The 18,060-nt window shown below is 43.8% G+C and overlaps 1 protein-coding gene across 1 annotated transcript; it reads left to right on the plus strand.

Annotated features, from left to right (window-relative positions):
- Positions 1–1,448: 1,448 nt before the first annotated feature.
- Positions 1,449–10,174, plus strand: trsn (translin). The gene is made up of 5 exons (XM_067778356.1): positions 1,449–1,619; positions 1,684–1,771; positions 1,823–1,919; positions 9,599–9,714; positions 9,772–10,174. Exons 1-5 carry the CDS (start codon positions 1,545–1,547, stop codon positions 10,125–10,127), a joined length of 732 nt encoding a protein of 243 aa, XP_067634457.1. The 5' UTR covers positions 1,449–1,544; the 3' UTR covers positions 10,128–10,174.
- Positions 10,175–18,060: the final 7,886 nt, after the last annotated feature.

Below are 18,060 nucleotides of genomic sequence, written 5' to 3' on the forward strand. Positions count from 1 at the left end.
CGTATTACACTCAATGAGATTGTTACAAACAACGTAATAATACGGCACGGTCTGGTAGCGTCACCGACTATACGAAATAAACGAACAACCTGGTAGCGCCCGTAGATTGTACAGCAGCCAACTTGCAGACATTGGTGCTTTATCGGTAACCGTATCGGTAACCCTATAACAGCTGATTCGACCAACCTTATGGGAATCAATGCAATCGTATATTGGTGCCGCTAAGGTCGTAACCGTATCGTAGCCAACCAATTGGTTTTTGGTTACCGTCGTAACGATAAACAGCTGATTACTTTAGGGATACGACTACAGCGATAAGACATACGGCACCAATGACTCCCGCTTAAAAAAATAATAATAAGACAATTGAAGATAAACCGCCAAGGAAAAGGCACCAAATTTTCAGTGCTTTGCATTTATATTGCACTTTGACTATTAAATTGCATTATACTTGTCATAAATGTAACACTAATATTTGTATCCGTGAAATTCATTCGTTTTGCATTAAATGTATTAAACCTATAAAAGTATTGAAGCTTTAATTTGCCAGTCGTCATTACAGAGATGAACCTAGCGGAAATAGATGTCTATGCATCTTTGTTTTATAAATTTTGCTAATTGAAAATGCTTTGATTTTTAAATGTAAGATGAATCAATCTGAAATAAATCTGTATATGTAACACCATAAAAACATGATTTATTTACTATTATTTTCATACTACACCGATGTATTCAGAAATACTCCGTATGAATTTAATTATGAAAGTTGTATTTGGCTGCATAATGTTTTTATAGTAAAGTGAATTAATTTTAAATGAGAAAAATGAGCAAAAATATAGCAAATTCTTCTGCAACTGAAATGGCAGTCCTTGGTCGGGAAAAATCCCGAGTCGCTTCGGTACATAGAACCGACGGTCTTGGGAAGCGAAATTTTTAAATTGTTTTAAAAAATCTTAGACCAAGTCTAAAGACCCAGGTCTATTTGGCGTCATTTGTAATTAAAATCAAAAAAATTCAATCATTTAATCTCTTTTATACACTTCATGAAATATTTATATGATCGGGGACTTTTACGATTATCACCGGGCTTTGCGGGCGTTTCATTTATGAGCTAGGAAAATTGCCTCATTTCACTTCTTTATTTAGTATAATTTGCTGCCATCTTTCACTCGGTATTGAAACGGATTTTTAATAAATTATTACAACCAAATTTTCTCAGCCAACCAGATCAAAACGTCGTTTATAAAAATATCAATTCAAAATAACGTCGCCTGAAAGAGCAGACTAGCTAAAAGTAAACAGAAATATCGCTTCATGAAGAAATATCGCTATTGGCGAAATGCTGCCAGACGTGATTGTCATTCTAAAGAATCGATTGAAGGAAAATCGCCAACCACTGATATATTTGGATAGCAAAAGCTATCACTATTAGCGATTTTTAATTCTCTGCGATGCAATCACCGATAGCACACCGATAGTGAAATATCGTTCCATCATTACCTCTCTTAGAAGTTTCAATACATTTCAAATATTTTTATGGAGCTATGGCAAATTTTGTAAATTTAGAAGTTTTCGCCAATTATCAGCAGTACATTGATAATGAACAGGAAATACGAGAGGTATTAACATAAAACTTAAGGTTATGCGACGTCGCATTAATATTGTCTAACATAAAATTTACAGAATATCAGAACTAAAGTGCGGGAAATTGAGCAATTGGCAAAAGAAGCTACAATTCAACTTCAAGTTATTCATTCAGATTTATCAAAAAGTAAGTAAATCTATTTCGATTGGACCTACTGAAGTTTTGCATATGTTTCAGTTGACTACGCTTGCCAAGAAGCCCGAAAACAAATTGCTGCTTGTTCTGACGTTTACAAACAATTAGCCGATGTAGTTCCATCGGGACAATATTACAGGTAACACATGGTTGGTTTATGTTGACTTTTTCAATGTTACTTTAAAATGGAGTTAGATGTACACTTTTTGGGTAATAGTCTAGAACAAGGGTCGACTGCTAATACGTGCCCCAGCGGGTTAGTGGCTCAGAATATACCCGCGGTAGGTATGGCTGTCGTAAGAGGCGACTAAAATACCAGATTCAAGGGGCTGTGTAGCGCAACCCTTCAGGTTGCCAGCGCAATATATATCTTCTCCAAACCCAATTGTCAACCTCACCTATCCGCGGCGAATCCCATTTCGATGGCTCTGACGACCCCAAGCTCATGTTGTTGTTGTAGCGATTAGGTTACTCCCCGAAGGCTTTGGGGAGTGTTATCGATGTGATGGTCCTTTGTCGGATACAGATCCGATACGCTCCGGTAACAGCACCATTAAGGTGCTGGCCCGACCATCTCGGGAACGATTTATACGGCCACATTGAACCTTCAGGCCATCCCTCCCTCCCCACCCCAAGTTCCATGAGGAGCTTGGGGTCGCCAGAGCCTCGTCTGTTAGTGAAACGGGATTCGCCGCTCGAAGGTGAGGTTGACAATTGGGTTGGAGAAGCTATATATTGCGCTACACAACCCCTTGAATCCCCCAAGCTCCTCATCGAACTAGGTGGTGGGAGGGAGGGATGGCCTGAAGGTTTAATGTAGCCATATAAATCGTTCCCGAGATGGTCGGGCTAGCACCTTACCGAAGCGTTCCGGATCTGTATCCGGGAAAGGACCATCACATCGATAACACTCCCTAAAGCCTGCGGGGAGTAACCTTATCGCTACAACAACAACTGCTAATACGTGACGAAAAATATCGAGAGAGGTGTCAAAAAATGCATATTGACCTCGACAAAAATAATCCGAAGACGGAAAGAAAAATTTTAGAACGTTCAAAAGATATTAACGAAAAACCGAAATATGGCCTCGGGTCCCTCCGAAACGGGTTGGGATCCATAGTATTTTTGCGCAGAACACCTTTCTGCATTGGCGGCTTTCGGCCTCGCTTATAAGAAATTACCCTGGCGGCCTTCGGCTGCACTTATAAGAAGTAACCCTGACAGGTCCATCAACGGGTTGATATCAAAATTAAACGCGTGCAAAATCCCTTTGTACACAAAATTTTACAACAACCACATGAAAATTGCCACCTCTATATTTTTGGACGCGTATTGTTCTACACTTTTACCCGTTTTTGTACTCGACGTTCTTGATGACTAACACAATTTCAGGCAGACATTATATTTTGGAGTTGTGTAGCACATGGAGTAGTCGATAAAAGTCCTTCTAACTTATGTGGTTCGTTTTATTAGTTCGAACGTGCACGATTTGCTGGACCCGACTACTTGCAGTTATTAACTGAAAGTTTATTCTATAGGAAATATTTAGGTTGACGTTGTTGTTGTTGTTGTTGTAGCAATGCTCGCCCCACCTAATAGCCGCGACCGATCACAAATTGTCATCAATATCCTCTAACGGGAGTCCAAGGAAACTTTCCGTTTCAACAGGGGTGGACCATAAGGAAAGGGGTGTTAGAGGCGTTGGTTCCACATTACAATTAAAGAGATGGTTGGTGTCATGTGGGGACACATTGCAAGCAGGGCATACATTTTGTATGTCGGGGTTGATTCTGGATAGGTAAGAGTTTAACCTGTTACAGTATCCAGAACGAAGTTGAGCAAGAGTGACACGCGGTTCCCTGGGGAGTATGCGTTCCTCTTCTGCGATTTCTGGATATTTTTCTTCAAGTACTGGATTCACCGGGCAATTCCCGACATAAAGGTCCGACGCCTGTCTATGGAGTTCACCAATTCTTCCGGCGGGAATGAAATGTGCCGAGGCGGATTCAAAGACCTTACGGAAGGCACGCTCCCCTTGGCGGGCATCAGTCGGGATAGGGAGGGCAGCAAAGCTGCTGTCTGTTGCAGATTTATATTCTTCCCACTTTCCTTTTTTGAAGTTTATGAAAGTGCGTTTTTCGGTGACGATGAATCGGCGGTACGCTCGAACGAAATAAGTATGAGCAGGTGGTCGGATGCCAATGTTACCATCGGCTGCCAGTTGACGCAGTTTACGAGTTCTGCGCTCACGATTGAGATATCTGGCGAGCTATGACAGCTTCCTACCATACGTGTGGGGGGCGTCTCCGTTTATTGTGCAGAACGTCGTTTCGTCTATTTGATCCGCCAACATCTCACCCCTACTGTCCGCCCGCAAGTTTGAATGCCATAGGTCGTGATGGGCATTGAAATCGCCTAAGATAATGCGATTGTTGCCAGTGAGTAAGGCCTCGATATTAGGGCGGTATCCACTGGGGCAACAGGTGACAGGAGGGATGTAGATGTTGATGATTTCTAGATTTGCATCGCCTGACCGCCTGGCCTTGACGTTCTAAGACATTGTCACTGCGGTCGATGCCAGGATCAAATATATGATATTGCACAGAGTGGTGTATAATAAACGCGAGGCCGCCTCCATTTCCGCTCTCGCGGTCTTTCCTGTGGACATTATAACCAGAGCAGGTCAGCAATGCAGATCTTGCTGTGAGTTTAGTCTCTTGAATCGCAGCAATGCGGATGTTGTGCCGCTTCATGAAATCGACTATCTCCGTAATCTTCCCAGTTAGTCCATTACAGTTGAACTGCAGAATTCTGAAGTGCATGAGGGGTGACGCCGCCACTCTAGGGGTAAGTGAGGGGTGACTACGCCTAGGTTGTGGAAGGCCAGGACGCAATTGCTGCTGTGGCCTTGGGACTGGGCGCCCTTGGGCAAGCATTGGGGTACCCGGATGATTTGGGTTTGCGACCTGGCAACATGGCGCGATGAAACCCGTCGAGGGGTTGCCGTCGCGGAGACCAGAACATCTAGGAAAGTGGCACCACCCAAGGCAGGAGCTGCATTGAGCGGATGTCGCAAACCTATATATTCTGTGCTGGCAGACGGTGCAAACGGAGGCAGGGACTAAGAGTCTGTTTCCCTGACCTGCACGATTGCTGCCACAAAAGAGGGGGGGAGAAGAAGACGGGGGCAGGGGCTGATGCTCAGCATTGCTACCAGCTCTACTACGAAGGTAGTAGTTATGAGTGGTATCAGCTGTTTGAGTTGTTGGCGCCGTGGGGCGCGAGCAGCAGCGGGTACTTGTTGTGGCTTGCTGAGCAGCGAAGCTGCTGGAAGGTAGTGGGGATACGCTTAGGCGTAGACTACGGGACGCCCTTGGGCGTGAGCAGCAAGGAGCCACAAAAGATTTATAAAAGTTACGTGGACGTCGGGTTTTGGGATCAAGCCCAGAACAACCTGTCCGATGCAACCATCCCTTGCACGAGACACACTGAACAGAGTATGACCGTCCTAAAAAGATTCTTTTCTGGCAAAAGCAGCAAAACCATTTCTCAGGACCGGGGTCAGGAGACGGACCCGGATTGGGTTCGATACCTTCCCGGAGTAAGAGAATATGCAGCAGTCCTGCTGCAAGGAGCTGCTGGGAGGATGACAATTTGTGGGAGGGACGAAACAAATTAAATGGGGTCACACTGAAATGACAGTCCTTGGTCGGGAAAAATCCCGAGTCGCTCCGGTACATAGAACCGACTGCCTTGGGAAGCGTTTAGGTTGACGTATTACAAGACGGTGCAAAAACCTAATTTTTTTTTTTTAATTTGTCGGTAGGAGTACCAAAAGACGCTTTTCGATCTCCGTATTAAGAAGCCGAAGCCGGAAACAGAAATCTGTTCTGTCTGTTACAAAAAACCGGAAAATGACCCTAGATTGATGCTGGCCCTTATTGTTTTTCAAGCTTCTTACTGCAAGTTGTAACTCCCCAACAAACATTTAGGTTAGAAAACGATTAGAAGACGAATCGAATTCTAATGTATTTCTCTAAGGTAGAAGGTTAGAGGACGATTTGCGAAACTGTCGCGAATTATAGCATTCTCGACAAAAAGGGGACTTCGTTCTCGATATCGAGGAAATGGTTAGAATTCTAATCGAATTCTAACGTCAATTTCTAATGGGTTTCTAATGAGATTTTTGAAGTGATGCCCAATTAAGTTCAATTATTTAAAATCAGCGAAATTTTCATTGTTTCATTACATCAAATACTTTTATTTGGTTATAAGCTTATGTATTAAGAATGAACATATTTCAAAGGCCTTTTCTATTATAATAAATTAAAACCGTACTTAAATATTGGGCTCAGCATTTCTGGTGTTATTCGAATCGTTTTACAGTCGAATTCTAACCTAGTTTTCGATTCGAAATGCATTAGAGAACTACATTAGAATTCTAATGTAAAATTACAATATTTCTCTAACGTTAGAAACTGTGTTTGCTGGGTCTGCTGCTGTCAAAGGGAAGGTTCTGCAAGAATACTCATGTGTACGTCACTATCTTCCCCTTATTTCGTGAGTAGGGAAGAGTGCTTTTACCACGATAAAGACACTCATCAAGGGCTTTTCGGATTGTTATCGATATTGATGGTCGTTTTCCGAATATATGTAGATCCGGTCGGTTCTGGTAACAACAGGCAGCAGGGTACTAAACCGACCGGTAATAGTCTAGAACAGGGGTTGTTGTTGTATTAACGATAAAGACATTCCCCGAAGCGTTTCCCAAGGTAGCCGGTTCTATGTACCGCAGCGACTGGTTTTTTCCCGACCAAGGGCTGTCATTTCAGTGTAACCCCATTTAATTTGTTGCGACCCTCCCACAAATTGTCATCCTCCCAGCAGCTCCTTGCAGCAGGACTGCTCGATACTCTCTTGCTCCTGGAAGGTATCGAACCAAATCCTGGTCCGCCTCCTGACCCCGCTCCTGAGAAATGGTTTTGATGCGTTTGTCGGAAAATAATCTTTTTAGGACGGTCATACTCTTGTCAGTGTGTCACCTGCTAGGGATGGCTGAATCGGACAGGTTGTTCTGGTCTAGATCCCGAAATCCGACGTCCTCGTAACTTTTATAAATCTTTTGTGGCTCCTTGCTGTTCACGCCCAAGGGCGTCACGTAGTCAACGCCTTAGCCCCCCCTTACCCTCCAGCAACTCTGCTGCTCAGCAAGCCACAACAAGTACCCGTTGCTGTTCGCGCCCTACAGCGCCACCAGCTCATACGGCCGCTCCCACTCATAACGACAATCTCCGTAGTAGAGTCGATAGCAATGCCGAGCATCAGCCCTGCCCCGTCTTCTTCCCCACTCTTTTCTGGCAGCAATCGTGTAGGTCAGGGAAACAGACTCTTAGTCCCTACCACCTTTTGGACCGTTTGCAAGCACATAATATATATGTTTGCGTCATCCGCGCAATGCAGCTCCTGCCTTGGACGGTGCCACTTTCCTAGAGGTTCTGGTCTCCGCGACGGCAACCTCCCGACGGGCTTCATTGCACCATGTTTCCATGCCGCAAACCCAACTACACCGGGTTTCCCAATGCTTACCCAAGGCCACAACAGCAATTGCGTCCTGGCCTCCCACAACTCAGGCCTAGTCACCCGTCACTTACTCCTAGAGTGATGGCGTCTCCCCCGCTGCACTTCAGAATTCTGCAGTTAAACTGTAATGGATTAACTGGGAAGATCACGGAGATAGTCGATTTTTGGAAGCGGCACAACATCCGCATCGCTGCGATTCAAGGGACTAAACTCACAGCAAGATCTGCTCTGCAGACCTGTTCTGGGTATAATGTCCACAGAAAAGATCGCGAGATCGGAAATGGAGGCGGTCTCGCGTTTATCATACACTAAGTGCAATATTATATATTTGATCCCGACATCGGCCGTAGGGACAGTGTCTAAGAACGTCACGGCTTATCTGTCCGGTCAGGCGATGTAAACCTAGAAATCATCAACATCTACACCCCCTGCCACCTGTTGCCTCAGTGGATACCGCCCTAATATCAGAGACCTACTCACTGGCGATAATCGCATTATCTTAGGCGATTTCAATCCCCATCACGGTATATGGAGTTCAAACCTGCAGGCGGACAGCAGGGGTGAGATATTGGCGGATCAAATAGAAGAAATGACGTTCTGCACTATAAATGGAGACGCCCCCACTCGTATGGTACATCAATCGTGATCGCAGGAATCGTAAACTGCGTCAACAGGCAGCCGATGGTAACATTTGCATCCGACCACCTGCATATACTTATTTCGCTCGAGGAAACCGCCGACTTCATCGTCACCGGAAAACGCAATTTTCATAAACTTTAAAAAAGGAAAGTGGGATGAGAACATCCTTTGCCGACAACCGCTTTACTGCCCTCCTGCTTTACTGATCCTCGCCAAAGGGGGGCGTGCTTTCCGCAAGGTCATTGAATCGGCCTAGGCTCGGTTTATTACCGCCGGAAGAGTTGCCGAAATTTGGCCTCATTTTCGGGCGGAGGCTGACGGTTGACAAAGTTGGACGGCGGGCCAACAGACGCCCACATAAACATAAATTCAGCGCATCCGCAATTACCATCACCGCCAAAGAGGTTGAGGATGCCATCGGTTATGCTAAACCATCTAAAGCAGTGAACCCAGACGGCATAGCCATGCCGATGCTTAAAAGCCTAGGTAAAGAGGGTTTCAAATATTTAGCACATGCCTTCAACCTGTCCCTTTCCACCTTTGTCATTCCCGAAAAATGGAAAATGGCCAAGGTGATCCCGCTACTAAAGCCTGGGAAACTAGCTAACATACGAGATTCATATCGCCCGATATCTCTCCTATCGCCAGTATCCAAGACTCTTTAAGCCATTTTGCTCCCCTATTTCAAAGCAAATTTGCAACTAGCCTGTCATCAGCATGGCTTAAGAAAACTTCATAGCACAACCACCGTGCTAAATGCCATTAGCACCCAGATAAATTGCCGTTTAAATCAAAACCCACTCCATAGAACAGTACTCGTTGCGCTAGACCTATCAAAGCTTTTGATACGGTCAACCATGGCACGCTACAAGACCTGGAAGGGTCTACCCTTCCTCCAAGTCTTAATAGGTGGACCGCAAATTATCTGGGTGGTCGGCAGGCATCGGTGCAATTTAGAAACAGAACATCAAAACCAAGAAGAATTAAACAAGGAGTGCCACAAGGTGGTATCCTATCCCCACTTTTGTTTAACTTCTACATATCAAAGCTACCTTCACCACCAGAAGGAGTTACTATCGTTTCCTTTGCAACAAAATAAACGGCTACCTCATCTCTCCAGTTTTTTCGCCTCGCGAAACCTGACATCATCACCGAATAAATCATCGGCGACCTTATTTACAACATGGACGTCCCAAATGTCGACCATTTTGAACATCCACGTCAATGGAACTACGCTAACGACTGTCTTACACCCCAAAATCTTGGGAATGACAGTTGATCAGGATCTACATTTTGGTGAGCATGCCACCGCAATAAAATCCTCAAATCTCTTGCTGGCAGTACTTGGGGTAAAGATAAAGAAACGCTCAGTACCACTTACAAAGCAATTGAACAACCGATTGCATGTTATGCATACCCGATTGCTCGCCAAGCCTAAAGACTTCTCACTGGAAGAAGCTACAGGCCTGCCAAAATACTGCCCTCAGAACCGCCACGGGTTGTCTTCTTATGTCCGCAGAACACCATCTACATAATGAGGCGAGAATACTCCCGCACTGAAATATATTTAATTTTATGAATATGTTGCTGTATTTTTAGATACTCGGATCACTGGACATACATAACACAACGATTAGTTTTCCTTATTGCAATGGTTATATACTTGGAAGCTGGTTTTTTGGTGAAACGGGAAACAGTAGCCGAAATGTTGGGATGTAAGCGTTTAATCAGCTACAGTAAATTGTTAATTAAACAAATTTAATTCAAATTAGTGAAAGTTAATCACGCACTTGGCTTCCATTTGGACATTGAGGATTACTTAATGGGTATATTGCAAATGGCTTCTGAGCTATCACGATTTGCTACCAATTCTGTAACTATGGGTGATTATGACCGCCCTCTAAATATTTCACATTTCATGGCAAATTTGAATTCGGGTTTCCGTTTACTTAATTTAAAAAATGACGGCTTACGAAAGCGTTTCGATGCCCTAAAATATGATGTAAAAAAAATTGAGGAGGTAGTTTATGATATAAGCATACGTGGTTTACGCAACAACATTGCACAACATAGCGAAGAAGGTGCAACTTCTTGTAAAGATGCTGTCGATGAAGTGCTAAGTAATTAAATAAATTTATGTATTTGATAAGAATCCAAAAGTAAGAGAACATCAAACATACTTAGGATCACTTGAAGAACGCCAAATAAATTTCTTAACTCATCAACCTGACATGAGGGGTTAAACTCATACATTAAATATCACTCATCATCATACTCGTCATTCAAATAACTTGAGTTAAAAAGTTTACTTGCCGTTCTACGGATGGACCTAAATAGTTTTATTAGGATTTAACCTCGGAATTTGAAGTAATAATCTGAAAACATGGCGGCCACCGTGGTGTGATGGTAGCGTGCTCCGCCTACCACACCGTATGACCTGGGTTCGAACCCCGGGCAAAGCAACATCAAAATTTTAGAAATAAGGTTTTTCAATTAAAATAAAAAATTTCTAAACGGGGTCGCCCCTCGGCAGTGTTTGGCAATCGCTCCGAGTGTATTTGTGCCATGAAAAGCTCTCAGTGAAAACTCATCTGCCTTGCAGACGCGTTCGGAGTCGGCATGAAACATGTAGGTCCCGTCCGGCCAATTTGTAGGGAAAATCAAGAGGAGCACGAAGAAAAGCTCGGCCTTAAACTTCTTCGGAGGTTATCGCGCCTTACATTTATTTTTTTATTTAATTTGAAAACATGTATACGCCTTTATTTTGTCGATTGTAAAGGTGTCATTAAAAGTCACAATAAATCACGTCAAGGTTAAACTTCACAAAATTTTTTTCCGCTACCCATTAGAGATATACGATGCCGCCACCGCCGCCGATTATCATCGTTTTTGGAATGTCAAAAATATAGCCGCAGCGGTGGCGGCGGGGGTCGGCGCGTTACTATATTTTCTACTGCTGTTGTTGTTGTAGCGATAAGGTTGCTCCCCGAAGGCTTTGGGGAGTGTTATCGATGTGATGGTCCTTTGCCGGATGCAGATCCGGTACGCTCCGGTACCACAGCACCATTAAGGTGCTAGCCCGACCATCTCGGGAACGATTTATGTGGCCACATTAAACCTTCAGGCCATCCCCTCCCTCCCCACCCCCAAGATCCATGAGGAGCTTGGGGTCGCCAGAGCCTCGTCTGTTATTGAAACAGGATTCGCCGCGGATAGGTGAGGTTGACAATTGGATTTGCTATATATTGCGCTGGCAACCTGAAGGGTTGCGCTACACATCCCTTGAATCTGGTATTTTAGTCGCCTCTTGCGACAGGCATACCTACCGCGGGTATATTCTGACCCCCTTACCCGCTGGGGTATATTTTCTACTCATTTACGACTGTTGTTGTTGTAGTAGTGGTAGTGTTTTACACTGAAATGACAGCCCTTGGTCGGGAAAAAATCCCAAGTCGCTCCGGTACATAGAACCGGCTGCCTTGGGAAGCGAATTAAATAGCGAAATTCTGCCATTTACGACTGACTGGCCGTTTATTGTTCATAACGAAAATTGTTCGATATGGTCGAAAGGGGTATCAACGGATGCGCATCACTGCCAGTTATAAGAATCCATTTGCGAAATTTAACTCTTTCTAACCGTTCAAAATTTATTTTAAAAAAGAGGTGCTTTCATTGCCGTCTTAACACGGATTTTGCACCAATTTATTAGAACAAAACACTAAAAGGAAAGTTATATAACAGAAAATTAATTCAAATAAAATGACCTAAGGAGAACACGTTTTCAAATGGTCATCAAGTTATAAAAAAAGAAAGTTATTGGATAACAAAGACAAAAGTTGAAGTTATATGTACGCATGAGAAGGGTTTGAAAAATCACTTGGTCTTATATTCAAGCCACTGTTTTTTTTTTGCGAAGTTATAAAATAGCATCTGGAATCTTAATTTTGATTTTCACACTTCATCATTCAACACCCAAGTCTCCCGGTTTGACGATTCTTAAAGTTGGTGGTCCGATCTCCAACTAGTCCCTTGGAGTGAACCACATTGGTTATAGCCTAGCAACCAAGTTTAAATATGACCTACACCTTCCAGGTCCTGTTACAAATGTGAATACGTATGCACATATATTTACCAGGTGAGACTTTGTCCTTCCCAAGTAGACTAAAAGTGGTAATGCAAAAGCTTTCCCTAGACAGTCGAACAAAATGACCGGGTGTGCTGTTGCCCTTAGGTAGTGGACAATCGAACTAGTCGGAAAACTGAATATACGCGGTCATCCATAATGAATCATGAGGCCCGATAACAACAGTTTCGACTGAGTATGCAACTTTAACATCTTTCAACTTAAAATCGGTTGAATTTCATTCTAAAATATCCTTTCGGTTTAACGAAGACTATTTTCATCAATGTTTCGAACAGAAACGTATGCAAATTTTGGTCTACATTTAAAAAATTTTATCCCGGGTCCTTCTAAAACTCAAATTATGTAGATGCACCTGGGATTATACGATTTTAATATATATCCACTTAGACAGCATATGATTTCGAGGGTAACATCCTTGGCCTAATAGTTACTCCCTATTTCAAGTGTTACTGTGGTGTACCTTGGCAGCATAGCGAGACAAAAACATCAGTCAGAAAGTCTTCGGAGATAGAGCTTCTAGGAAAGTGACGTCGACGAAGGTATTAGTTCAAAGTCGCCGTCCTATAGCTTTTGTACTGGCGTGAGGGCCAGGAGGCGGGGTAGCGACTAGTGGTCGGAATTGCTTCTGTTCGCATTTCGCAAATTGTAGCTTTAAAAAAAGCCGAAATAACTGAAGACGCTTTTGGCGCGATCAACAATAGGCCGGCATTGATGCTAATCTTTAAACTGTGCCACGAGAATCATGACTATTAAAAGACCAATAATAGTGGCCGTAAGTCGCCCTTGTGCGTGAACAGCAATGGGACACAAATGATTTAAAGACATCGTGTCGAAACCGAGTTAACCCAGAACATCTCCTTCGGTGAAAATATGCTTTGTACGAGACATACAGACAAAATTGTGACCATTTTAAGTACATATTTTTGTTTTTTTCGGCAAACGTAGCAGTACTAGTCACTCAGACCGGGTTGAGTAAATTAGTAAACTACTATGCTCAGCTTGAAAATTGTGATTCTATATTTGTAGAAAGGAGTGGATGTAAATCAATAAAGATTTATTTTTAAATAATTCGCAACAAAAGCGAAGCCCATTGAAACACCAGCAACAGGATGTCATGTAGCGCAACCGTTTCAATTTGCCAGGGCCTTTTATAGCTTCTCCAACCAACTTCAATCATCATCTACCGTGCGAATCCTATTTAATTAGGAAACGAGGCTCCGGCGAGCCCAAGATCCTCACGGAAGGAGAGGTTAGTTGACCTGTTATAGTCAACCCTGAAGACGGTTACCGAAATATATTCGTTAAAGAACAATTTTGATGTTTTAATACAAACAAATTTTGGACCTCAAAGCCGGTAAAACCAAAAGTACTACAAAAAGGTCGTGAAATACTTTAAATTATTTTATTTTACTTTATTTAATTTTATTTTACTTTATTTAGTTTGATTTTATTCTATTATTTGAAATAATATTTTCATATAAAACACCCCAATAATAGCCGTGTTTTTTATATAATTAAAAAAAAAAAAAAAAAAAAAAAAAGGGTTGTGTAGCGCAATATATAGCTTCTCCAACCCAATTGTCAACCTCACCTTCGAGCGGCGAATCCCGTTTCACTAACAGACGAGGCTCTGGCGACCCCAAACTCCCCATGGAACTTGGGGGTGGGGAAGGAGGGATGGCCTGAAGTTTCAATGTGGCCATATAAATCGTTCCCGAGATGGTCGGGCCAGCACCTTAATGGTGCTGTGTTACCGGAGCGTATCGGATCTGTATCCGACAAAGGACCATCACATCGATAACACTCCCCAAAGCCTTCGGGGAGTAACCTAAACGCTACAACAACAACAACAGCCGTGTTTTTTTTACACGCGCATACGTTTCGTTTGCGCGTGAAAAAAACGGCTTAGATAATGCTTAGGAGACCCATCTAGCGGCTGTGGTTAAACAACTAGCTACAGCAACAGGGTGTACCGAAAAGCGGAGACACAACGCTCTGATGGCCATAGGGTATAACATATAGCTGAATCAGTTGCGATGAATTGTGGACACACATAGGATGTTACGGTCTGCTGTTATGGTCTACGGTTACGGTCCACTTGGGAGTGTGTTCGCGCAGACACACCTAGTGACTGGGGATGGGGCGAAATTGGCGATAAAAAGTATCGAAAAAAGACAAGAAAAAAACAGGCCGGCCATCACTAGTGAAAAAAAGCCATGAGTTTCCGGAGAATTGTGATGTTGACGGCAGCAAAATTTTAAAGCGGGCCGAAAAAGAAAAAGAGAAAAACGGATCGTATAACATCCGTGAACACAACTTCACCAGCAAGGCGCCAACTGCCTTATCAGCACTATTGCTGCCTCAACTGCACATCCCCACGTATATTTAGCTGATCGACAAACACCCTAGCCGGCTGTGCAAGTATTCAAGCGGCATTGGGGAAGAACCAAAAACTGCAACGAGGAATTGCAGGCCGGTGCCTTAGCCCAACTGCTAGAGGAACAATCAGGTGGTAATAAACTATACAAAACGTCAAGTGATGCAGTAAGTCGGCGTTTCACAGTCACTCCTAGCTAGGAAAGTTATAGTGATTCCGACTTGGACGGCACTGCGCTAAATGGTGACGAGAACCATTGCAATCCGAAGATAAACCTCTTTCTCTACGTGTATGGTACCACCTCCGGAAAAACGTCCGACACCAATTCCGCCTCCAGGGCCAGCAGCACGCTGAAGCGTAATACAACGAACGGCAGAATTAGCACCCAGTCATGCAGATAGTAAACGTCTACAAGGAATTTCATTGCCACCAGGTTAGCTCGATCACCTCGGACCAGAGTAAAACAACCACCAACGCCGGCCACCGCAACCTGAACCACATACTGGGTGAGTCCGTTCCTTTATATTTTGCCTTCGCGCGAGTGAAGTTATTATTAGCTCTACAAGTTTTTTTAACAAAACAAAAGAAGGTTCGCCACCGGCAACAGGTCGATGAGGAATAACCAAAGCAAATGCACCACCCTATATGAAATGGTCATATAGCTAAAGCAGCCAAAACTATGTACAAAATTTTGATAATTCACTTGTAAATGTTTTGATTTTGTATCCGACATATTTTACCGCGTTAAAAAGTTAGTTAAATTGTTTTGAACAGTAGATTAGATTTTAATGTGTAGAGGCTTGTATAATGTAGGATGTCGTACATACACCTGCGAGCAATAAAATTGCAGCAAAAATGATACGCAATTTTTATCATTTCCAAAGCAAAATTCTCATTGTTGTATGGACCAAAATTATATATATAACCTGGAACTCGTCTTAAATTAGACTACATCGCTCTCCAAAACGGTTTCGAAATTGGTTGACAGTCGTTGTTGTTTAAATCAGTAAATCCGGTTTTACAATTGAGGGAAATGGAAATAGAAGATTAATTGCTGCAACTTGCAAACCAATTTGCTACTTTTTTTTACTCGCAGATGTACCTATCCAGTGCGGTTAAGTTCTGCAGCTAGTATAATTTTCTCCAGCATCAAATTAAAGAAATCGCACGATAGGGGGTCACCCTGTCTGAAACCTCGTTTAGTTTCGAACGGCTCGGAGAGGTCCTTCCCAATTCTGACTGAGCTGATGGTGTTGCTCAACGTCATTTTGTACAGGCAGCTCCTTTTCGTGCTGTCGAAGGCGGCTTTAAAGTCGACGAAGAGGTGATGTGTGTCGATTCTCTTTTCACGGGTTTTTTCCAAGATTTGGCGCATTGTGAAAATCTGGTCGATAGTAGATTTACCAGGTCTGAGCCGCACTGATAAGGTCCAATCAGCCGGTTCACGGTGGGCTTCAATCTTTCGCACAATACACTTGAAAGGACCTTATATGCGATATTAAGAAGGCTGATTCCACGATAGTTGGTGCATTTTGCAGTATCCCCCTTCTTGTGGACTGGGCAAAGAACACTTAGATTCCAACCGTCGGGCATGCTTTCGTCCGCCCATATTTTGCTAAGAAGCTGCTGCATGCGCCTTACCAACGTCTCGCTTCCCTTTTCAACTCACGATAGCGTTCACACACTCCTCTTGTCGCGCTCGCTTTCAACGTAGCCCTGTAGGCAGCGTCTTTTCTTTCGGTTGCAACGCGGCATTCTTCATCATACCAGTTGTTTTTTCGTGGCCGCCGGTAACCAATTTTTTCCTCGGCGGCGTTACGAAGTGCTTTGGAGATATGCTCCCACTGCTCCTGTATTCCTTCAGGATGAGTTATGCCCTCAGAGAGCAGGTGTGAGAGTCGAGTTGCGAAATCATTGGCAGTCTGTTGTGATTTGAAGCTTTTCGACGTCTAGCTTTCCTTGTGTTTTTTGTTCCCTGTTTTTAGCCGCGTTGAGGCGGGTGCGTATTTTGGCTGCAACGAGATAATGGTCCGAATCGATGTTAGGTCCTCGGATCGTGCGCACATCTAAAACACTGGAGGCATGCCGTCCGTCTATCACAACGTGATCGATCTGATTGCGAGTATTTCGATCAGGAGACAGCCATGTAGCTTGATGTATCTTTTTATGCATGAACCTCGTGCTTGATATGACCATGTTTCGAGCACCGGCAAAGTCAATCAGCCTCAGTCCGTTAGGAGAAGTTTCATTGTGTAGGCTGAACTTTCCGACTATAGGGCCAAAAACACCTTCTTTGCCCACCCTGGCGTTAAAGTCGCCAAGCACGACTTTTATATCATGACGGGCGCAGTGCTCGTATGTGCGTTCTAATTGTTCATAAAAAGTGTCTTTCACCTCATCGTCTTTCTCCTCTGTCGGCGCATGGGCGCAGATGAATGATATATTAAAAAATTTAGCTTTTATTCGGATAGCGGCGAGACGCTCGTCCACAGGCGTGAACGCCAGCACTTGGCGACAAAGTCTCTCTCCCACCACGAATCCGACGCCGAAACTGCGCTTATTCGCATGACCACTCCAATATATGTCACAATTTTTGATCTTTTTTCTTCCTTGCTTCGTCCAACGCATTTCTTGGATGGCGGTGATGTCAGATTTTGCTTTGACGAGGACATCAACCAGCCGGGCATCTGCACCAATCCCATTCAGGGAGCGGACGTTCCAGGTGCATGCCCTCAATTCATTGTCCTTCAAACGTTTGCCATGGTCGTCATCAATAGAGAGTGTATTTATCCGAGGCTTGTTGTTATATTTCATTGGAGTATGGTTTTACGTGGCGGGTCCCAAGCCCAGCGCACAACCCGCTCAGCGGGGGTGAAAATATTACTTGGCACGTTTATATAGCGAGCCGCTTGCTCCAAGACAGACGCCCGCTTGCAGCCGCACCTAGAGGTGTACAGACGCTGCCGATGAGATCTCCCCTGGCTAGCCCTTAAACCGATTATGTCAGAGTGGCCTAGCCAGGTTGTCGCCTTCTCACATTAGCTCACCGCTAAACGGGTGTTTAGCGGCTACCCGCACTGGAACAATATACTATAAAAGCGTGCAATTACTGGCATATGCTGATGACATTGATATCATCGGCCTAAACACCCGCGCTGTTAGTTCTGCTTACTCGAAGCTGGAAAAAGAAGCGGTAAAGATGGTTTTGATGGTGAATGAGGACAAAACGAAGTACCTGCTGTCATCGAGCAAAGAGTCAGCGCATATGCGCCTTGGCAACCACGCTACTGTTGGCAGCCATAATTTCGAAATAGTAAAAGACTTCGTTTATTTGGGAACCAGCATCAACACTAGCAACAACATCAGCACTGAAATCCAGCGAAGAATCAATCTTGCCAATAAATGCTACTTTGGACTAGGTAGGCAATTGAAAAGTAAAGTCCTCTCTCGGCGAACGAAAATCGTACTCTACAAGTCACTTATCGTACCCGTCCTGCTATATGGGGCAGAAGCATGGACCATGACAACAGCAGATGAAGC

This window comes from Eurosta solidaginis, chromosome 3, assembly GCF_040869045.1.
Source record: "Eurosta solidaginis isolate ZX-2024a chromosome 3, ASM4086904v1, whole genome shotgun sequence".
In the NCBI taxonomy this organism is placed as follows: Eukaryota; Metazoa; Arthropoda; class Insecta; order Diptera; family Tephritidae; genus Eurosta; species Eurosta solidaginis.